Source organism: Malania oleifera, chromosome 4 (genome assembly GCF_029873635.1).
Source record: "Malania oleifera isolate guangnan ecotype guangnan chromosome 4, ASM2987363v1, whole genome shotgun sequence".
Lineage (NCBI taxonomy): Eukaryota > Viridiplantae > Streptophyta > Magnoliopsida > Santalales > Ximeniaceae > Malania > Malania oleifera.
The window spans coordinates 118,833,036-118,857,270 of record NC_080420.1 but is presented as its reverse complement, the minus strand read 5'-3'; the positions used below and the strand labels follow the sequence as shown (position 1 = coordinate 118,857,270).

The following is a 24,235-nucleotide window of genomic DNA, read 5'->3' as shown; positions in this document are numbered from 1 at the left end:
GGGCGGCTTTCACCCCTCTGGGTTTGGTGTCGCACTATAGTGTTCAAAGTGTCACAATGGTGGCTGGAGTCCCCGGATTATCAATATATATATATATATATATATATATATATATATATAGTTATTCTATACTACTTTATATTCCCAACTTATGTATAATTTATGAGAATCTAAATTTTATATCATTTCAACCCAAAACAGCGGTCTAAGTTTAATGGGAACAAAAAAAGAAAAAAAAAAAAACATGTTTAAACTATAGTCGCGAGGATATCTTTAACATTTAAAGCTCAAATCCCTCATTAGTGTGCATGGAATATGCATTTATTAATTTTTTTTAAAAGTAAAGTTTATTTAATCTTTTAAAAATTTTATTATATATTGAAAAGATCTTTAATTTACTATGTCCACAAGAAAAATGCAAAGAATAACCTTAAATTATTTTACATTAAGTTTATTAGACCTAAACCATCCAACTGTTTTTAACAATTTAGATACATTACATGTGTACCAGTAAGAAAGAGATAGGAGACAAATACATACAAAGTTTAACTTTACAAAACTCAAAAGAAGAGAAACTTCAAAACGTCTCCTTCAAAGGTGAAATGCACATGACTACCCAATTAGCATTGTCTTAATAATTCAAATTTAATACTAATGGCCAACGTGCATGCAATGCCAAATTCAAGGCACGTTCATTACAAAAATTACAATATATCGTGGTCTTATCATTAATCTTTTTTCATATATATCTTTTTATTTTTTCGACGTGTAATTTTGTATAATAAGTAATGCATGGTTCTTTCTTTGCGTTCATACTAACTTTTTTCAGATTAATTAGTTCAAGTTCACATATAATATGGACTTTAGACAGTTTTCCTTTAATTATATAGGTAATGTACATAACGTGCATATTATGTATGCCCCCAAGGATGCTTCAAGTAATAAATTTCAAGGTTGTCCAAGTTAAATGATCAAGAATCGGAGTTATGAATTTTCATTTGAGATAATATCTTGGTATTTAAGTGGAAAAAGGTAGAGGAGCGGGCCCCGAATGGCGAAAAATAATAATACTAAAAGTTGAATGGAATCGTCACTAACCTTTTTTTTTTTTTTTTTTCTACAATTAGTTCACGTCATTGCTACTTGTTGATTGGTCTCTAGACTAATCTTAGGTTAAGGAACAAATAGTCTCGGTCTACATTTACCATAATTGGAATCGGGAATTCAGTTATGTGAGGAGAAGGTAGTACTATCCCTTACACATCCGTTCTATGAACAATATCTAATTAATTATAAATTATCCCTAAACTAAATCTAATGGTCTTTAATTAAATCCTTAATAAATTTTAAAAAAATTAAAATTTTCAAAAGAAAATATAAAATAAGGTATGATTTAAAAATATCTAATTTTACCATTTGTTTAATCATTGGGATGCACACACACAAAAATAGAATATATATACATATAATAATCAAACAAATTTACCCAATTTGAGCAAAAAGAGTCTTTAAAACATTCCCAAGTTTTTCAAAAAAAAAAAAAGAATTTTATGAAGATTTTCCAACATTTTTATGTAATTCTCTAGGATTTTTAAAGACTTTTTCTTCATTTTTGGTATTTTTATTTTTCCATTTTTTTTGTTACCTGATTCAAAATAACTCAAAAACAAATTATTTTTTTATTTTTTAAATATTTTTTCCTGATTTTTCTGATTTTTTACTATTTTTACTACTTTTTAAAAAAATTAAAATTAAGCACATAATTAACAAGTACCTACCTCGGTTCCTGAATTCTCCACTTTGCAATCTGCTCTTCCTTTCGCCCGAACCTCTGAAATTCCTTTTTGCAAAACTTCTACAATTTAAACCTTTTGTTCTCCTACTTCTCTTCATTTCCCAATCTCAATCACTCAAACTCTCAGTTTTTTTTCTCACAATTCTTTCTCAATTTTTCAATGAGCAATTCCTTTATTCTTTCTCAGTCTGTGTGTTTGTCTGTTACCCTTTTAAAGATCACTATTTATAAGTTTGGTAGAACCATTCCATCAATTTTGATTTGATTAATCAGAATTTAACGGATCCATCAAATTTAAGTTGAATGACTCAATTTACTCTGCCTTAAACTCTAATTTTACGCACATGTTAATTGTGCAATCCCATGTGTCCAATTTCTTTTCTTTTTCTTTTTTTTTTTCCTTATGTGTTTGCAAGTTTAAAGATGTTGGCCCACTAGATTTTTTCTTTTCTTATTTTTTTTTATTTTTTTTTATTTTTAATGCATTCAATTTTTTTCATTTTCCCAGTACCCAAATTTTTTTCTGTATTTTTTCATTTTATTGAATTAATGAATATTTACACAATTATGAATAATAAAATAAATTATGTTATATAAGTCCGAACAAAATGGAATGTCTACATATATATATACACACACACACACACATACATGCATGCATCAAATTATGATAATCTCAAATTTTATATCAAATCAATTCAACTCAGGTGTAACTCCTGATTCAAGCAAAGCTTGTTTTAATTATCTACAGTCGCAAAGGTTATTTAAATCCAAATGTGTATTAATTAATTAAGACGATCGATATATCAATCTTTAACCTGTCTTACTAAATTTTACATCAAAAATTACATGAAGCTTAGAATAATAAGGCGTTACTAAAAGTGTTAACCGATCTTTTATCTTATTTTTGCTCAAAGGTCAAGTGAAACTGTGGAATTAGCCTTTTAAAATCAATCACTTTTTTTATTGTTTTTCAAATTTTGTTTACAATACGACAAAAATAAGAGACATAGGTATACCACTGTCAAAATAGAAAGGCTAGGGATAAATTAAACCACTTCATGCAATTATTAACTCAAATTAAAGTTTGCATGTACCATTCCTTTACAAGTTTTCAGTTGAAATTACTTTCCAATTGCACATGCATGGTCTTCATCGGCCACCCACTTAATTAATTAATCAATTAATGTCGTTTTACTGCACTGCCATACATTCTTAGAATTGTTAATTAGGGTGGATTAATTCAGTCGGCATGTAACATGGGTAGTCCACATGAGTTTTTCTTTAATTAGGGATGACGCCTTTAATGATTATTAAATATAAAGGAATTCAATTTTCCATTATCAAACAAATGAAAAAAGAAAATAAAAAATTAACCAAGTTAATAAATTAAATTTTTGTTTTATACACCCATTTAATTTTTCTTAATTTATTTTTAATAGGATTTGATATAACTGGGTAGGATTGAAGTCTCTCTCTCTCTCTCATATATATATATATATATATATATATATATATATATATATTCTAATATTATGAATAAAATTTTTCAACAAATGAAAGGTTAATGACATGTAAAATTGAAATTTTGTTTACTTATTCTTGATCATAGACATTTATATTCTTTTCTCTACAACCAAAAATATGGAAATGTGAATTTCGCCATGTTTTTCTTTCATGGATATTTTCCAAATTGTAAACAGAGCTTAAATATGGCATCATTTGGATTAATAAGGATTTTGTTTGAGAAAAAAAATTATAAATAAAAATAAAATTCAATTTTTATTACGTTCTTTTTATATCATTTTGTAGTAAGAATTTTTTTTTTTTTTTAAATTCGATTAAAAATTGAGAACTAATATAGTTAAGTCACTGTTTGGTCCAAATTTCAATTTTCTTAAATTTAAGTTATATTTAGGGTCAAGTAATAAGAGGCGTCCTCAATCATGTGGAATTTCTCGCCTTTTAGGGTCTATTTAAATCAAGGATTTTACGAGGGGAACGGAAAGGAAAAAGAAAATAAAGAGGATACTCATTTTCCCCTATATTTTCCTTCTCTATTAAATATCATTAAAAATAAAAGTTAGTTTTAATATGACTAAAAATGAGTAAAAACTAAATATTACTTACGTGTAAAATTAAAAATTTATTTATAAATTTGGTATTTTTTTTCATTTTCTTTCTCATTTTCCTTGATAATCAAATATGAAAATAAGAATTCCTTAATATTTTTCGTTCCTTTCCTTAATATTTTTTAAGTTTCGAACAAGACCTTAAGATTTTATAATTTTACCAATATAGAATGAATAAAATAACAAAAAGTCACTCATTGAACAGTTTGTGTTACTCCATATTTCAACATATAAAAAAAATAGAAATTTTTATAATTCACAAGGCGAGCTACAATTAACATGTTCTACTATATAGTATCGAGATACAGGTATTATAACTCAATTAATATAAAGACTTCGACAGTTTAGAAAATGAAAATGTATTTTTTTCCATAAAAGCAATGACAATTCAATCATAAATTTTGTTACTAACCCACAACACAAAATATCTAAAGAATAAGTAGTATTATTAAATTTAACCATGAGAATGTTTTTTAATCCTTTCACTATTTAATATTAAATGAAATAAAATAATCTTTTGTACAAATAGTAAATGCCTTGTAAATTATTAACTTTTCAAAATTAAAGTTTGGCTATTTGTCTAGAACTTTAGAGTTAAAAATACTATCACCTTTATGACGCCATTGCATGTGTGTTTTTTTTTTTCCTCATTTCAAAGAAAAAATATATGCAACATGTGGATTCATCATTAAATGAAGTGACAAACCCAAATCCACCATGAAGCTCACGGATTCAAAATATGCTGCTTTAAATGATCAGCTTTGATTTATTTATTTTTTTATTGGACGAATTTGAACATCAAAGAACTTGGGGGAGCAATTTGGGGATGGCATGGGGGCAGCATCATTCTTTTTTGTTCTTCTTTTTTTTTTTTTTTTCTATTTTATAATCTTTCATTCTAGGGATTTATATTGTATACAAAAGTATAAATGCTATAAAATTAGAATATTTATGAGAGGGATGTTGGATTTGAATTTGTGTGAATTTGAAATAAATGTAAAATAATTTTTACTCAAATCAATCCGAATCTAAATCTAAGGCTTCAAATCTATGTTCGTGAACCAAAAAAAAATAGTATAATTTATTTTATGAAAAAATATTCTTATTATTTAAAAGTAATGTAGACACCGTGTTTTTTCCGGGAGTGTAAATTTAATTAAAAATTCAAATTTATCATGTTCGATTTTTTTTCTATAAAATTACATGTTTTACTTTGATGTAGAGTAGGTAATTCTTCTTGAAAATAAATCAACTTTTTGGTTATTTTGTGAAAAGTGAGAATTTTTGCATTTCTCTTATGAAAATCTTAAAGAATTTACAAATGGTTTATTTTTGTAAAATTTTCAATTCACTTTTGCTTCATTTTACCTTGTTGGACTTTTGGCTCGTGTTTCTAGAAGTTAGTTGTTAGAAACTTTTAAAGTATTTACAAATGGTTTAGTTTTGTAAAATTTTCAATTCACTTTTGTTTCCTTTTACCTTGTTCCACTTTTGGCTTGTGTTTCTTGGAAGTTAGTTGTCGGTGAAATAGAAAGTCATGAATTTGGGCTTTGTGCAGCCTGTGGATTCAGTTGAGTTTTAAAAATCAGGTCCTTTTATTTCTTTTATTTTTTTGAGTTTCTTAAAAATCACGTTGACCCAGTTTTCCTAGTATAGGTTCTTCTCGTTACAAAATTAATCTCTTTTAATTTTAGGTGAGGTCCCACAGTTTCAAAATAATTTCCTTATTAAGTGTTGTTTTCAAAACTTGGTTCCTATGATGAATTTCATAATTTAGTCATGTTTTTTGTTGAAAATCGAGTTTTAAATTTTTAATTTGAGAAATTGAGTCTTTCAAACTTTTAATTAACTTTTAAATTGAGTTTTTCGGTCCTTTAATTTCAAAATCGGGTGCTTCAGTTGGAGTCTTAGAGTCATTTTCATTGCGAGGATTTCCTTTGGGCAAAACTGCTTAATGTTGACCTTGTTTGTTGGTTAAAATTAAAAAATGAAGTCACATGAGAGTGTGCAAGTGTCAAAAGCACACGAGAATGTGGCAGCGAGTACAGTGCATGCTGCAATACACAAATACGAAAGGAGAAGGCAACATACATAAATTAGAGCAGAAAATAAACTATAGAGAAAAGAAAGTGGAAGTGTACAAATACATGTTACAGTACAAAAGGAGATGGGGGTACATGCAGAAAATACATAAAAATTGCAAAAATAAATACAAAAAATAATAATAAATTCAAGAAGTCCAATCCTCAAGTGCCGCCTGGACCTTCCAGTTCACCTGCGCACAAAGAGCAATGAAATCGGTTAACTGGAATTCAAGGAAATAAAATAAAAATACAAAAACAAAAAATCACATGCGCAGAGCAGAAAGGGAATTATTCCCTACCAGGTATGTTAGAGGGGATTCTATTAGCAAATTTTGGCGCCAAATCACCCCCAAGCCTCCCTATAAATAAAGAGGCTTGCACTGTAGCTGGACACCACAAGAGAGCGGTAGAAATCCTACAGAAATTAAAAGTGAAAGAAGAGAATGTTAAATTGTAATGTTATGATTTGAGAACTCCGGTGGACCATAGTAAGGCACAGTACTGTTGTACATGATTTCTCCAGAGCTTAGTGCACCCACACGTCTTAGAAAGAGTGTGGAGACAGGATGGTCGATTGAGAAGGGTCAAGTCCCTCCTGGAGTTTAGACCAATATGGGAACAGTCAATCTGACTTACAGACTGAAAATGTTGTTATTGATTTAACTCTTGTGGGCCAATCAGGGTTAAGTCCAACCTTCGAGCCGCACAACCCGTCATGGGGGGAAGCATGACAATGATTATCCATCTGACAGTGAGTTCTAAATGTATTATTGTTAATTTAACCAACGTATAATATGAAAACAATGAAATGTGAATGTGAAATGTGGAAGTGAGAATTATGTGATGTGTGATTATAGTGAAAGGTCTCAGGGGGACGGCGATACGTAATGCCCCGATAACGATTAATGTGTAAGGCTGGATTAATTTGTAAATGATAATATATTTTTTATACACAAACCTCATGATAGCTACACACTGGTGTTAATATATTTCGTCTTACTGATATTTGTCTCACCCGAAATGAAATTTTATCTTTTTCAAGACCTCCGCATGATCAAGCTCAGTGAGCTCGAGGCTGGCCTAGTGGCGTAGCATTTTTGTGAGAGAGAAGGTATAGACTTTTGATGTATATGTTTGGGTTTTGTTTAAGTTTTCTGAGATGTATACACTTGAATGCTGGGTGTTGGAAGATGCTATCTTTTGGATTATGTATATAAAACTCTATTATGTTATCAATGATGTTAGTTTATTTTTTCTGCCGCGTAATTGATGTTATAGTATCAAATACAGGTAAATGGAAACACGTGGCACCCGGGCCCCGTTGGGTGGGTTCGAGGCGTCACAACTTGAGCCAACCTGGCTAGGCAAATATAACCTTGTTACTTTAGTTAGTTATTTATTAATTATTTTTTATTATTTTGAATAATATACATAAGAAAGAAAACCTAAACCTACTACTCCCCTTGCTTCATTTCTCATCCCAACAAAAATCCTAGAGTTATTATTTGGTTTGTAGAATACATATTTATAGGAATAAATTAGTTATAAATAATAAGTTCGTTATAATTAGTTATATAAGAAATTATATTGTTATTATTTAAACAATAATAACTTGAAACTTTTTATGAGTCCATAATAAGAAATTATTATTATCAAATTTCACCATGTGAATATCTATCGATTCTTTTCTTATTACATTTTATATAACCTAATACAAATATAAATGGCGAGTTATTCTCTCTATTTCCAAAATCTTCAATTTATTTAATTTACCCAAATTCATACAAACTACGAACCTTATACAACTTCTCTAAATTATGTTTATCAATCATTCTATACCTTAATTCCAAATTGATATATAATTTTAGGATAATCTAAGTTTTATAGTATCAAAATTCGAGCAAGACTTGTTTAAATTAGTCGTCATATGATTATTTAAATCTCAATTTTTACTAATTAGCCAATTGATAATCCATATATAAGGCTTTAAATTGCCTTACTAAAATATTTATCATGATTATACATGTGTCTTTAGTTCTGCCTAATCTTGTTAATTTTATTTCATCTTTGTTTTCAAATGATCGAACAAAATTACTATGGGATTTTTTTATTATTAATCCTTCTATCAATGTTGATGTGTTGTAGTGTTTTTGGACCTCGAAAAGGGAAAAGTAAAGAAATAGAGAAAATGTTTAGGTTTTTGCATATTTTTATTTATATTAATTACTCTCATACAAATTTACATTTTAGTAAGAGTTAAGTTTAAAAAAAAAATAAATAAATGCCATATAATGTTAAAATTAATTTTTTTTTTCATTTATCCATAATATATTTAATTTTATTATTTTTCTAAACAACTAAATATGGAGATACACATGAATTTCATCGTTTTTTTTTTAAAAAAAAATAAGATAGATTGTTTCGTACAGATGAAACACAGAAATGTAACCTCCTATGGATCGAAAAATATAAAAAAAATAAGAAATAGCTTGTTTCATTAGGGATGTAACACCAAAGGAGATAAGTATTATTGGATTTAGGAGTTCTTGTTTTGATTTAAACTTTTTGTTTAGAAAAAGAAAATAAAAAACAAGAAATTTGTTTTTATCATAATTCTTTTATATCAAATGTTACTTCAAAAATTTATTCTCATGACTGAAATTTTTGAAAAAATATGAAAAATTAATGACATGTAAAATCAATTTTCTTCATTTATTTCAAATATTTTTTACTTTTATACTTTATTTGATGATCTAAAAAGGAAATTTGAATTTCATCATATTTTTCTTTCTATTCTTCATATTTTCAAGTTACACATGTAATGAGAGCTTAAATATGAAGGCTCCATTTAAATTAAGATTTTTTTTATTGGGAGAAGGAAAGAAATGAAAATAAAATGAAAATCTATTTTTTCTTATATTTTCTCTCTATTTTTTAAAAAAATATTTAAAAAGAAAAATTTACCTTCACATGATTAAAAAATTAAGAAAATCAAATGTTAATGGTGTAAAATTAAATTTGTTTTCTTTTATTTTTTTATAGATTTTAATTTATCACACTTCCCTCAATAACCAAATACAAAAAAGAAAAAGATTCTTTAGTATTTTTTCCTTTCACAGTTTGAAAGAAATCGACCTTAGAGAAGTCATAATTGTCCCACATTACACAATCAAAGAATTAATATAATTAAGTCACTCTTTACTTCACATTTCAATTTCTTTAGATTATATTTAACTTGTGAAATGTTTTCTTATAGAAATAGAATGAAATAAGATGATGATAGAATTAACATTATACAGAGATATAATAATTTAAAAAAAAAATTACTTATCTAAAAGTTTATTTATTCCATGCAATGTGAAAACTCGAAAACAAAACAAACATTCATGTAAGTCACACTCATAGATAGTAACTAGGCAATCGACTCATGTTGCATTTTATTCTTATAATTTTTATTATTGAATGAAATTGTCACACAAGAAATGTGATAGTTTACAAAGAAAAAAAATGTATTGTCATCATAAATTAAGTGACATTTCAATGTATTTATTTTTTTGTTAAGAGGGAAAAGAAATTTTATACATACAATTTTATTATATTGACACCAAAAAGTATTGTAAATTTTTCTAATATCATTTAGATAAAAAAAAATAGAAAAAATAAATAACTGAGGTGAAACTATGGGATTAGATAATAAGCATTAAATTTATTTAAAATTAGAAGAAAAAAATAACTAATTGATATTAACTAAACACAAATTAAAAGCAATAAATTTTTCATTGAAAATAACCACAATTTGCGCAAATAAAATTTATTTTAAATAGTTATAAATTAATCAAAAGTTTGACCCACAAACATAAGATATTAACATAAAATGAGTTTGTATAAATATTTAAAATCTAATGCTTGTAATTTTAACTCACATATTCACCACATACATACAATATTATTAAAATTTATTGTGACCCTTTAAAAAGTATACAAATAACTTCAAATATTTATACTTCAAATTATAATCGGATCAGCACGGACCGCTTTTTTTAACACATTCAAAACTATCAGGGACGAGGGATCATTAAAAATGAAGAATCAGGAATCAAATGCAAAACTTTAAGATGGAAAAAAAACATTTTGTAAGAAAAAGGCAAATAAGAATCCACTCTCAAAACATAGAAGGCATCAAATGGAACCACCATCACATACAAGAATATCCAAACAGCATAAATAAAACAAGAACAATGGCGCAAGGGATCCTCACATGTTTAGCAAAATTTTAGTTACCACATGCAGCAATGATGAATTCTCTCCCAACTATAACCAAAATCAAACCCTGAAGCCCCTGCTGTTCCTCCTACCCCTAGCCCTCTCAAACTTCCTTCCGTGGGACCGCACATATGGCTTGGTGTGGCTGTGTGGCACACCAGGTGCTGGGCCAAAGTGTTTCACCGCTTCACGAGCATTCTTTGGACCTCTGAGGAGAACCTGCGGAATGCAATCAAGAATTCAATACTAAGATCAAAGATTATAGTCATATCATAATCTAGAAACAGAACTGGTTTTCTCTTGTCACTTTGTCACACTCGTATATTGAACAATTAAGGATTTTAGAAAGTATGAACGATTGAGTCTGGCAAATTTACTCGGAGGAACTCTGAAAAATAAGATGCCTTTTTGCAGACACTCCAGAAAAATTGCTTCTTCTCTCGGATGTAAAATTAAGTCCTTCCTTTGACATTGTTTATCAATGCACACAAGGCAATCATATATGCTATCTCAATAACAATGTGTTGAACTTTCAGACCTAACATTGAAATATAGCAGCTTTTCCCCACCATATTTAGCTAAAGTAGCTTACTTCTATGCTAAAGGGCACCATCGTTATCAGCAGGTAATTCATAAAAGCCAAGACTGCAGTGCAGTTTTTCCCCATTACTTCATTGATACTATAAATACTTGAAAGCAGATCTACTTCTCCTCTCAGGAGGAATGCATACTTTTTGGGGTTAGGGAGACATGGATGTGCAATCCTATCAGCAGGGCCTGACGGAAGTGGTTATGAAGTGCAAACCTGTCTAAAATTACCAGTTTCAGAAAATGAAGAGATACCTAATTTTTCTTGATATAGCATAGATGTGAAGTGATTCTCTGCTCTATTAGATTCAAAAAATGTTCTACATTACTATTTTTTTTTTTTTTTTGAGGTCCTAATTATAAAACTACTTATGAAATGTCTTATCTACCAAAATCACTGGAATGACTTTCATTTACCTCTCAACTGACAAACTCTAAACTGCATTAAAAGAAAATTTGTACTTCCCAAATCACAAATTTGACTCCCATTAAAAAAATGAAATGAAAAGAAAAGAAATTTCATTTTTTGCACATTAAAATTTGTTAACACATCATACAGGTTATGGATTGAGAGTTTAACTTCCGCACCCACAAAAGAACAACTTAACCAGGTGCTTCGAGCAAGTTAACACTAAATCTAACTACATAGCAAGCCAGATTAACCAAACCATGTAAAATTTATGCAATAATTGTCAAAAACATAGTATATAAGTACAGTATACCGTGTTCTGCCCTAGAGGAGCTCTAAGGGCCAGCTGGTCGAATGTCAAGCACTCTCCACAGGCCTTCTCAATCCTCGCCCTTGCCCTCTCTGAAAACCTCAGAGCTGCCACCTTCAAAGCTGGAACCTTGTAAGCCCTGACATCATCCGTAACAGTCCCCACAACCACAGCTATCTTATCCTCCTAATATACCAAAAAAAGAAGCACCATTATAAGAACATAAGCACAAAGATTAAGAATTTGATACAAATCTTGTTCGTAAAAGCAAATATTCAACTGATTTAAGCTCTTACAAGCAAGAAAAGTAGCGAATTTTCTAACGAGGCGTTAATTTGGCCAAAATTGCGTGAATCAGTAATAAGGAACGGGTGCCTGGACGAATCTGAACTTCTGATTCAAAAAGAGAGGAGAGAAAAACGAACCTTTCCTCGCATGAAACGGATCAACCTAGAGAGAGAAAGCGGAGGCCTGTTGGCCTTGCTCATGAACAACCGCTTCAATATCACTGCGTTGAACTTGCTTCCAGTTCTCCGGACAAGAAACCTATATAGCTGATCATAGAATGTGCAATCACCCAATCAGACCATAAATATAGAACCACAAAGCGACAAACAAGCATACACACGCACATACAGATTGGGAGGGAGAAACAGAGAGAAACCTTGACAGTGAGTTTGAGATAAACATCATTCGATTCGGGGCCTGTTCGCCCGGTCTTCTTGGTTTTGCCTCCAGCGACTAGATCGATCCCCTGCAACTCATGGAAGTGGCAGAAATTTAGAGAGAGAGAGAGAGAGAGAGAGAGAGAGAGAGCAAAAGAGAGAGAGAGAGAGAGAGAGAGAGAGAGAGAGAGAGAGAGAGAGAGAGACCATTGAAGCGCAGGTTGTGCTGGTCTGCTCTGCCCGCCGCGACTGGTTAAGGATGAAGAAGTTTGAGCCTGTGAATTAGGGTTTTTTAGGAGGCTTGCTGGGTTCTCTACTGCTGAGGTCTATCGTGCTCTGTGGACCTTAATCCTGGAGCGCACACGTGTTGGAAACTAGTTGACCGTCAGTCCATGATTTTATGGTTACGCTGGCCCATGCTGGTGGGCCGGGAGATGTGTGAGCTCGGATTCAGAAAATTCAGACACGTTATCCTTGGGCCTTGTGGTCCAATAGTTTATGGAATAAAATCACAAGACTCACTAATTAGGAATTAAACCGAAAGTAATATATTTGATAGTAAAATCACCTTACCTTAGAGATATTATGATGATAAGAACATTAGAGATGGGATGGGAGAACTTATCACGATCCAACATGTAATAAATATATTTTAGGTTCATAAAGATGCTATAGGCTCGAATTACGTGCAACAACTTTAATAAAAAAAAATCGTACAGTTGATAGAATTTAGACAAACAAAAACCTAACCAAATATAGTGTTAGAATGCCCTAATTGTATAGTATCTTACCTTCATTTTCTGATTTTTTTTTTTTTAAAAAAAATCATAAATGGATTGATCTCTCAAAATTTATTCATTATTCTTAAAAATTAAGATTATTAGAAAATATGACTTTCAAATTTTAATTTATATTTGTGTAAAACTTAATATAATTTTATGTTGCAAGTCATAAAACTAGTTTCTAAGTGCAAACCTTTTCTCCCCGAACCCCTAATGGTGTGAGAGACTTGTATTTGTGTGTTATATTTTTGTATACTCCACTGACTAACCTAAAGGAGAGGAAAAAAATAATGTTTACTAACTAATATATTTTTTTTTTTTCTTTCCTTATTTCTTCATCCTAAAGACTCCTTGAAAAAATGCTGGAAAACAAAACGCCAAGGGAACTATTAAATTTTTTTCCCTATTTTGTTTTTATGCTGCCATTGAATAAATTCTCTCTCTCTCTCTCTCTCTCTCTCTCTCTCTCTCTCTCTCTCTCTCTCTCTCACACACACACACACACACACATTTTTATCATGTAAATATTCAATGTGATATCCCTTTAATTATTTTTACATAACTTCTCTAATCTAATTTTTAATTCAAATCTAAAAATGAACAAATATTATCTCCTTTTCCATTCTTCTTCCTTCACATTATTTCAAGTTGTCTTGACATGAAACATAGAACATGAATTTTAGATGTAGAATATTGTTGCTCTAAATATTTCTGGAGCTATATGATCAATATTTAGTTTGATTTTTTCCCATTCATGAACTAAACATAGAGAGAGAGAGAGAGAGAGAGAGAGAGAGAGAGAGAGAGAGAGAGAGAGAGAGAGAGCACCCCAAAAGCAATCCTTATGCATGAAATTACATTGAACTGAAATCCCTAAATATGCATGAAAGTACATTGAGTTTCAACTGTGTACAGAGACAGGAAACAACCGACGAAAAGTTTACTCATCAAAGGGAATGAAAGCATGGCATAGAGATGAAGCAACAAACATGAGCATCCAATTCTAACATGTCTTGATAGTATTGCAGTTGCTCTTTAACATATCTTCAATCTAGACTCTCCATCTGCCAAAAATTTTTCAAGAAGAAGAAGAAGACAATTTAAAATCCCAACATCTATTAATCTTCTCAGCTTGGTGCCGAGAAAAATTCTTTATCTTCCTTGTAATTTTCCCAGAGAATTACCGTAGTGATTTGCGAGAAATATTACATTTGTGTCATTGAGGAACATAAAATTACAATAATGCAGAATCGAAGACGAGAGTTTTAACCATGAATACCTTCCAAAGACCATCATTGAGGTAATGCATGTTATCTACACCAATTCCCTTGTTGATTGCCCTTCTGTAATAACAAGAAAATTATGTCAGCTTTCCTACAAATGCCAATCAAGAGCGAAAGAAAACGTAACAGAACAAATCACTTCTAATTTCTCCAGCCATTTTTCTTTCTTTCCCTTTTTCCTTTTCCTTCTTCCAGTTATGTTGCTTCATGTTAACATCAAGGATTGTAATACGGAAGTTAATTATAGCACTGCAAGTAAAACCCTTTAGCCAACGATAGTGCAAAAAGTCTCTCGTGTAAGTTGTCTGAAAGGAGACTGGAACAGACATGCCAACATTGTATGCTCAAGTAATTTCTTTGAAAATTGACCTCAAAAAGGGCATGACCCAAAAAAGGTAGGCAGCAGACTGATCTTGAGGTCATCCCTTGCACTAATGTGGTTTTAAACCTAAAAAGCAGGCCCCGAATCCAGTGTTTAAATTGTCATCAAATAAAGGAATCAAAATATGAAATTACCCTCCATGGAATGAACAACATACAAAAAAGGGAAAAAATAAAGAGCAGTTCAGTCCTCCTTTTGCTTAGTCACTGCTGGCCGGTGTGGGAGGACCAGCCAGCATTATGTACCCGGTGTGGGAGGACCAGCCAGCATTATGTACCATATAAATTGGCTAAGGCCCTCCCTCTTGTTCAGTCCTATCCTACACCCATATTGCACCAAACATAGGAGGGAGCTTAGCATGGCCTACCCCAGGAAAGCCACCTAACAAACAAACCCGAGAGGCATTATCTCCATATATCTACTTCTTGTTTGTGGTATCAATTAAGCTCATTCTGAGATTTTTCCTGCATTATTCTATCATTTGGAGCAAGTGGAACAGGCTTTTTGAATTGTTTGAAAAGCAATGTTTGCCAAGATCTGTTAGAAATTTTTTGCTTCTTTATGGATTTTGGGTGGGATAGGGAGGCTAAAATTTGGCACACATATGCTGTGTGTTCTGTGATTTGATGTGTTGAACCAAAAATAGACCAAGGGTTCCTAGCCTACTCTAGCCTAACCACGCCCAAAAAACAAATGCATCCATAAGGCATAATATAGGAATTTTATGCATGTGCATGATCTTCATGATCACATGATGTGTGTATCTACATAAAATAGTTAATTATGTTCTAATTTATGAATATAGGTGCATGACCAAAGTCATGTATCCTTAATGGTTAATGAAAAGTCTAAGATAACATTAGAAGAATGGAGATACATTGGCCAAAGTTATGAATCTCCCTAATTAATGTATCATTAAGGAGTATCACACTTAATAATGGTACATTCACTTTGGAGGAAGGGAAAGGTCATGTGTATGTATTTATGATTCTTTGATGGATTGAGTAACTTATGGAATTCCATATAAAGGGCTCTTGATCCCTCTCACTACTCAACCAAATTTAGTAGAATTTACACCACTAAGCCAAACATAAAAGTGAGTAAGGGGGGAAAAGATCAAGTAGTTTTCATCATAATAGACACTTGATCATTCATAAGGAAAGATGATCTAATTACATCGAAGTTTGGTCGTATTGGTGCAACATGTCGTAACATATATTTTGAATTACTTTCCTTATCTTTACTTGATTATGGTTCATAAAATAAGCTGAAGATCCTTCTTATGGAAATTTTCCAATACATTATCCCTATATATTCATTTGATGATTGTGGCATCAGTGTATCTCATTCTCATCTTTTCCCTGAATCATTCTGTTGTTTGGAGTCGGCAGAACAGACATCTTGAATAGTTTGAAAAGCAATAGGTTTGCTAAACTCTTTTGAAGGTTTTCTGCTTACTTCTTTGATGGGTTTTGGGACGGATGAGAAGGCTAAAATTTTGTGCAGTTATGATGTGATTTCTGTGCTTTGGTGTGTCGCACCAAACATAATAAGCTAACCTAGCCAAACACACCCAAAAGGCATTATCTCCATATATTTATTTGATGTGTTGTACGGCTGTGGATCTTATTCTCATTTTTTTCCTGCATTATTCTGTCATTTGGAGTCAGTGGAACAGAATTTTGGAAATTTGAATTGTTTGAAAAGCAATAGGCTTGCCTAGATATATATATATATATATAAGAAGGTCTTTTCTCTTACTTCTTTTATGGGCTCTTGGGGGGATGAGGAGGCTAAAGTTTTGTGCAGATATGTTGTGACTTGGTGTGCTTGGTTGCTTTGGAATAATATAGTTTTTCTCACATCTTTACAGGCTTCTGCTTTTGGGGCCTTTAAAGAGTGCGGTTTCCTGATATTCAGTGGGATTGGAAAGCTTTGTTGGACCCATTTTCCCTAGTTCTCTTTTTCTTTTGATGATTAGGACAATGTCTTATCCTCTCCTAGAGTTTTTGTTTCCCCCGTATATTCTCTTCAATGGAATTCTTGTCAGAAAAAGAGAGAGAGCTGATTGTGACAAGGACATAAGAGGGAAGCATTAAAGAGTAAACACTGTTAATGCTATTCCAACACAAGTAGGCAAAAATAGAGGTCTTTAACTCCTAAATAAAACAATATTAGTAAATCTTTTTGCAACTCGTAAAAAAAACTTCCTATTGTTATCTTCCACAATTTAACATTTACATCATGTACATAGGGGTTCATTAATGAAATGGGAGAGACAACCTAGCATACAAGTAATGGGAGAGAAATAGAAAGGGTCAAGAGGAAGATTGGGCAATCCTTAAGAAACAGCTATTACAAGGCATCAAGGGAGATGGTGTCAGGATGTAGGGAAGAGGAGGAACATGTAGATGATGTAAGGAAGCAAGGTGAGAAGAAGGTGAAGTAAGGGGGAGATAAGGGAAACTGACAACTCTTACTAAAGGAGAGAAAACTTAGACAGACAAGCCCTGATGTGAGAGAGAGAAAGAGACAGAGGATATCTCAAATGATGTAAGTGAGGAGAGGATATCCAATAGTGTAAGGCCATTACACATCTTAGCCATTAGAAATGGAATGTATGATTATTAAAGTGACAAATCCTACTTCAAAGGAAAGAAAGGATGAAAGAATGCCATGCATCAAATGTGGCAAGCTGATGATATTTTAGTTTGCTAGTAAAGCTTAAGGGGTTGAGTTTGCCTTAATGGGATCCAATCCAAGCCCACTTGTCAATTCTCCCAAATTAATCCCACAGCCACAAGCACTAATTTTTGTTGCACTTCACTGGTTGATGCTGTTGATTGAACCCTTACTGCTGCTTGATTAAAATTCTCTACTATGAAGCTCCATAGAGATTAGGCAAACAAATTATATAATTGCAATAACAAGCATATGCCCTGAACAAACTGGCTGTGTACACATTACAAGATTTAAAATAATTAGGCTCAGAATTGCCTACAAAGATTGGACAATCTTCCTTTTTCTACAAACAGTGATTAAGAATAATATATATAGTACAACTACCTGAAGTGTCAGAAAATAAGACAAAAATAGAACCTACCAAACATTAACTAGAAATATCAAATATCACAAAACCAAAAAGATTAAAAAATAACAATAAACAAATAGCTTACATGTCCTTCGCCGACATTTTTGTAAAGCCAATAGCAAGAGCATGTTGCTTTCCTTCAGCCATTATAGCCTAAAATAATCAGCTCTACAAATCAGGCACATGATAAATCAAACTATTTAGAAATTTCACTCCATCCCTTCACAATAGGAAGACCAGAAAAATTAAGAACACAACAGGATGGAAAGAGGAATGAATATCCAAAACATGCTATTATATTAAAATAAAAGCCATGAGATATGAATTGCTCTAGCAATATTAACGATGGTGAATAACAAAATGCATAGTTTGTACCACAGGAGTTTCCTCAGCCACTTCATCATCCAAAGCACCACCAGGAGATGTGAGGCCAGGACACATAATGTTTGCACCAGCAAGGACAAATTTAATTGCACCCCTGTCTACTTGTAGTTTTTTCATGATATTGGGATCTGCCAAACAGATTAACACAAGACAGCCATGAATAATAATAAATTTTGGTTAAATGAAGGATTAGGTCACTGTAAAACCAGGCCAAAGAAAAGACAAAATAAAAATAGAAGATGAAAATTTTGCACAATCTTCCTACTAAAGCTTCAAATCTCAATCAATCTTACAAGTTGATGGTTAAAGCTTGCGATGGGTTTTTTCTTAATAAATGTTACATTTAATCCACAGTACTCAAATGCATACAAGTACAAACTGTATTTACACCTCTATACAGCCATCAAGAACAAATTTATCACATAAAGAATGTCAAAGAATTTGAAAATTTAAGATTGCTTTGTCTAACAGGGAGATGCATAAAGAGCACCACAAAAATAGGCTACTAAATAAATTTTCCCCTGGCCTCCCCACTCAAAAATATATTATTTCTTTATTTCTGGACAGACCATAACAGAAATAGATTCTCCAAAGAGTAAAGCCCTTAGTTGTCCATGTTTCTATAACCATTTGCTAGATCTAAACAGACAAAAGCAACATCCAAGACAAATTAATCTCTTCAAAAACTGAGATCAGATCTCAGACATAAAAAGGAAGCACAAGAATAGGTAGTTTACTGACACCAATTGAGCCACGCAAAATAAAGGGACTTTAGAAGGATACCAAGGATATCCACTTTAACCTACTAATAGAACAGAGAATTGCTTCACTATGAGCACATGAGATATATACAAAGCTCATATCATTCAATCACCAACTTCCACAATCTCACAGAATAAATATATCATCATGCTATCTGAAGAATCCATCTTTCAAACTTGCAAGTACCAGCCGATACGAGTTCTGAATTTGCAAACCACTCTTTTAACAGAGTTAAATGAGAGAATGATGTCTTATATATTCAAAGGATATTAAGAGGTGCACTAAGTGCCTGCAATTCACTGAATTAGTTCAAAATGAAGAGATGGGTTTATTAAGGATAATTGAGTGCAAACAAACACCCCTAAATAATCTGTCATTGGCTTATTTTCTGATTCGAAGAGAGGAGGCAGTGCAAAAACTCAAGAATCTTCTAACAAATCACACCATACAACATCAAAGTTTCATCATTCTTGTTCATTCCACATTTTGGCAGTTGGTACAAGTGCTTTCCTCCAAATGCCTGCTCTCAACATCAGATCTCCAAGAAGAGAAGTGGTCCAAAGATAACAAACTGTCCAATACCAAACATACAGACCTTGGATTTGGATCTGTAAGGATTTGAACAAAACTCAATACAATTTTGCACTGCATTTTGTCCAAATCCACACAAATCAAATCCAAAATCCAAGCTTCCCAACACATAATAATCGTCTTTGTTTAAGGATAATTTCAGAGTATTATGGCTGAACCCTGATTCTTATGTGGGCCAAAACAATACAATATAATTCATTATCTAAAAAATCTGAAATTTCTATATAATTCAAAATTAATACATAACAAATTAACCAATTAGAGAAGTAGATACTATTGCTGCTGCATTCACTTTCACATTCATCTATCTAATCCCAGAAAAGAAGCAAAGCATGACACAGCAGAAAATCCATTCAAATCACATAAAAACACAATTTGCACAATAGATTCAATAATATGATGAAACATCATTGTCAGTGGGGAATACTTTACATTGATGAAGAAGTCGTAATGTTGGCATATAAGGTCCATCACGAATGTTGAAGAACAGTGGCACATTGTTCACAATGACCAAATTCAGATGATTTGGACTAAGAGATTGTGAAGAGAGAGAGAGAGAGAGAGAGAGAGAGATGTCAGAAATAAATTGTAGAAACAGATGCATCAAAAAGAATCTAAGCCATTAAAATAATTACAACCATTTAGCGACAATGAGGGGGGACTTCTTCGGAAGCAAGTCATCCAACAAAGGATCAAGTCCAGGGTACTGCAATATAAGTGAAACTCATATCAAACATGCATATAAATTAATATATTTTTTAGGTGCAGAAGATAAAAGAACTAAAAATCTACTCTAAAACAAACCTCATCTGCAATACTTAGCCGTATTTTGCGTTGCACAGATGCCTTGACTTGATTTTGAGCAGATACATCCTCTGAGGAGAATCTGCAAAACATTTAGATATGCAAAATTTACATAGATGCAGTCGAATTAATATAAGAGATCTGCAGAGAGCAGGTAAAAGGAATACAAGTGTACAAAAACCATACTGCAGATACAAAACCATTTTCTCCCAGGCTCCCAAGTCCCATCAGCAAAATTCAAGAGACACGTCTCAAATTACCTCACCAAGCCACAAGTAGAACAGATCTACTAGAAATCTGTTGTCAATAAAAAATAAAATGGTTCCCCTTCTTCTAAGAAGTTTAAAAATTTATTGAAGATTGCCGAATAGCGAGTCCAACCTTGACCAAATCTTGCAAAACAGTTTTAATCACACAGGACATATCAATCCAACTGAGAAATATTACCAGATCATAAAAGAAGCAGTGGCACTACAATCAAGGGGGTATGCTCCCTAATAATTGCTTTGAACACAAAACACCATGTGAGAATTAGCAATCTATCATCAAGACATTCATACGGTGTACTACTTTTAAGGAATAAATGTGGAACAAAAAATAATGCCCGCAAAGTGAACTAAGGAAATCTTCAGCCACAACCCTAAAAATTTATAGAATGATCTCTTGTAAGCTGCACAAAACTCTCTCCATCAATTTCAGCTCCTAGTCCTATACACTTCTGCTGAAAGAAACTGACATGATTGCACAAAATTTAGACTCAACCTCCACCTAAGATTGCATCTCCATATGTAAATTCACAGACTACCCATTTTAGCATTCTAAGCCTCGGTTGTGCTGAGAGACTGCACCTCAATTTCTAAACTCTAACCAAATTCAATTATAACAAATGATGAATTGGCATGGAAGCTAAGTTAAATAGTCGTTCAGAACAACTGCATAACTTTGTAACCATAGCAAAGACTAATTGGCTAACATTGATGTCACCATTTGATTTTGAGTGTAAGAAATTATTGGCTTTTGGCCCTTAGCCATCAAGGATTTAAATTAATCCTCAGGCATTAAATACTAATCCAACCCTATGTTTGAACAAAGGGTATTAACTCAATACTCTCCCTGAACATTTTTTCCTTTTAAATGTAGAAAAGCATGAAGGCTGTTGGGAAAAAAAAAACATAAAAGTTGGCTCAAAAGGTATCTGATAATTACCAAAAACCTAATTTATAGACACAGAATTTGCATTAAATTTGATCTCAGAGTTACAGTTTGGGTCATGTTGGTTCAGTTCTAGAATTGTACCAGCCCATGGGGATCACCAACAGATATGGTTGGATGGAGCAATGGGCTTCGTGACCCATGGAGTTTTGCTACTTGCTATTTGGAATGGGAATATAGAAATTTTTAAACAAAGAGATGTTTCGAATAGAGTTGTAAATTCTGATGCTCTAAGGGGTGTTTAATTTGAGTATACACCAGCAGCACCACTGTGTAGATAGTACTGTGTGCTTCCTGTAAAGAGGAAATATCAATGAAAAGTTTATGACAGATCTTTTTTCTTGCTCATTGTAGCATCATGGAATTACGAGGTATTCTTTTCAACTGAAGCAAAGTTTTATCCTAACACAAGCAAGATTCTATCATGATTGGACTTGGGCGGCTCTATTAAGGTTATGTGTAATAAAGGGAGAATTGAGGTTGGAGGTCTTGAGATGGAAGTACCATCTAGTAAAGAGGTCTCATAACCAAGTTCACGGCTAAAATGTATTGGATTTTCTCGCCAAAGATACTAACTAAATAGACAAATTTTTGCTTGAAAATTTAATTTTTAGGTCATGACCTACTGATTAACATGCAGCAGACTTGAGAGAAAGGGTTGGTAAAGGATTTTAATTGGATCCAAAGAGAAAAATCTTAGCTCATAAATAACAGAAATACTAGAAGTTGAGGAAGTTTCGGAGTTAGAAACAATCCTACACATGCAAAAAACTGTGAATGGCAGGTCACTCCAGCTACAGAAGAAATTATCATACATGATGACAAATAGAATCATCTGCCATTCATGAATCATATGAAACCTCATAGCAGAAAAAAATATAGACTTCCAAATATTACATCAATATTGTGCTGTTTTAATCGAGAGGATTTTAAGAAACATGTGAAAACGAAAGCAGCACAACCCAAATCATGTCAGATCAAGTAACAAATAAAGACTGACATAAAAAGTCACCATGCTAAATGAAGTTGACAGCAGATCATGAAGCCAAAAATTATGGTTTAATAGCAGAGTGCTTGAAGCTCTCAAGCTAAAGAGGTAGAAAACCTTAGGACTTTAGTGCTTAAATTAATATAAAGATTAATAAACCATCCGACTAGTTTTGGAAGTGCTTTTCCCCGTTATACAAACCTGACTTCACACAATTTTGTTCTCTTAGAAAAACAGGATATTAGCAAAAATATTGACACAAATTTGCATCTTTTGAATGACTGAATACCATGAAAAAAATTAACAATAAGCCTAGCTATTACTTGTAATAGAACCAAAGTGTCATCAATGATCTGTTTGATCCCAGTTAGAATCAAAGTGTCATCAATAAAACTGCACACAAGAAAAGGTGATTGCTTGCACTGTCGTAAATTTGTAATGCTTCAACTTTCAGCCTCAGGCAAAAATGTATGTTCAATTACTCTGAGCATGCTGACAGTTTCGAAAAATTTCTCTCCTAAGGCAACCATTCAATACTCTTCTCTTTGTTTGATGACCATTTCTGGTACCACTTCGAAGTTAGAGTACTGCAAACCCTACATGATTGTGCCAGATGTTGTCGGTAGATTCTGGCTCGGAAATTTTCAGAAACAAAGTAATCAACAAGCAGTTGCCAAATTGCAGACAAAGACACAGCGCATAGCACATTGATAAGACCAATTACAGAACAAGCTAATCATTTTAGCAAAACCCAGAACAGCCCAGTTTATTTGACATCTATCTGAATTACATAAAACCATCTCCCCCAAAAAATAAAACCCAATATGTAAAACCAAAATATGGAATAGCATGACTGTAAAGAATACAATCCAGTGAAAATATTCAACATGGAGAGAGAGAGAGAGAGAGAGAGAGAGAGAGAGAGAGAGAGAGAGAGAGAGAGAGCTCACTTTTTGAACATGGTTGCAGGAGGTGGAAAGGGGGAGAGAAGGAGGAGAGGTTTTGAGGGAAAATGGGATGAAACAGCAAATGGGGTAGCTTGCTGAAGAGTGATCGATCTGAAGTGAGCACACGCAGCCCTTCGTAACGATTCCCCCACCGGCGCACTGTAGCCCGCGTGGCTATCAAGCGAAGCGAGAGGAGAAGCGCAGGCTCCAGCGAAGGATGGGCTATAACGGACCCATACCGGGGAACTCGATCCCGGGCCCAAGCACCCGGCCCGCTTTCCTATATCATGTAGCTGGATGAGTCGAGGCTGGGCATAATAAATAAATAAATAAAATAAAATAAAGATTGTAGAGAATGTGCTATGTTGAGTTGTGGGAAATAATTTTATTTTAAATTCTAAATTTTTAAAGAATTATTCATTTTTTAATTATTTTTATTTTTTAAGATTGATATTGAAAAGGTACTTAGAAAATAAAGAATTTGTTTTATTATACAAAATAGATTTCCTTGTTTATTTTTAGATATCAAAATAAGTATAAGGATAATTTATTTTAAAAATTATAAATTTGAAAGTATATATTTTGAAAATGAAATTGGATTTGTGTATATTTTAAAGAAGCTTAATATAATTTCACATCGTACTTTGTCTAAATCTAATATCCGAATTTCATGTTTCTTAAAGTAAGTTTAAAAATAAAAAATTCAAAAATAAACATGTATAAATTTTTAAAATTTAAAAATGAGATGGCATTTTTATAATTA

The 24,235-nt window shown here is 32.2% G+C and overlaps 2 protein-coding genes across 2 annotated transcripts; both read right to left on the bottom strand.

Moving 5' to 3' along the window:
• Nucleotides 1-10,140: 10,140 nt before the first annotated feature.
• Nucleotides 10,141-12,874, bottom strand: LOC131154033 (large ribosomal subunit protein eL18y). The gene is made up of 5 exons (XM_058106497.1): nt 12,454-12,874; nt 12,246-12,335; nt 12,007-12,135; nt 11,585-11,767; nt 10,141-10,493 (listed from the first exon to the last, which is right to left on the bottom strand). Exons 1-5 carry the CDS (start codon nt 12,454-12,456, stop codon nt 10,335-10,337), a joined length of 564 nt encoding a protein of 187 aa, XP_057962480.1. The 5' UTR covers nt 12,457-12,874; the 3' UTR covers nt 10,141-10,334.
• A 1,252-nt stretch (nt 12,875-14,126) lies between these two features.
• LOC131154032 (uncharacterized) lies at nt 14,127-20,418 on the bottom strand. Its single transcript, XM_058106495.1, has 6 exons — nt 20,326-20,418; nt 20,160-20,227; nt 19,954-20,051; nt 18,160-18,296; nt 17,870-17,937; nt 14,127-14,371 (listed from the first exon to the last, which is right to left on the bottom strand). Exons 1-6 carry the CDS (start codon nt 20,416-20,418, stop codon nt 14,263-14,265), a joined length of 573 nt encoding a protein of 190 aa, XP_057962478.1. The 3' UTR covers nt 14,127-14,262.
• Nucleotides 20,419-24,235: the final 3,817 nt, after the last annotated feature.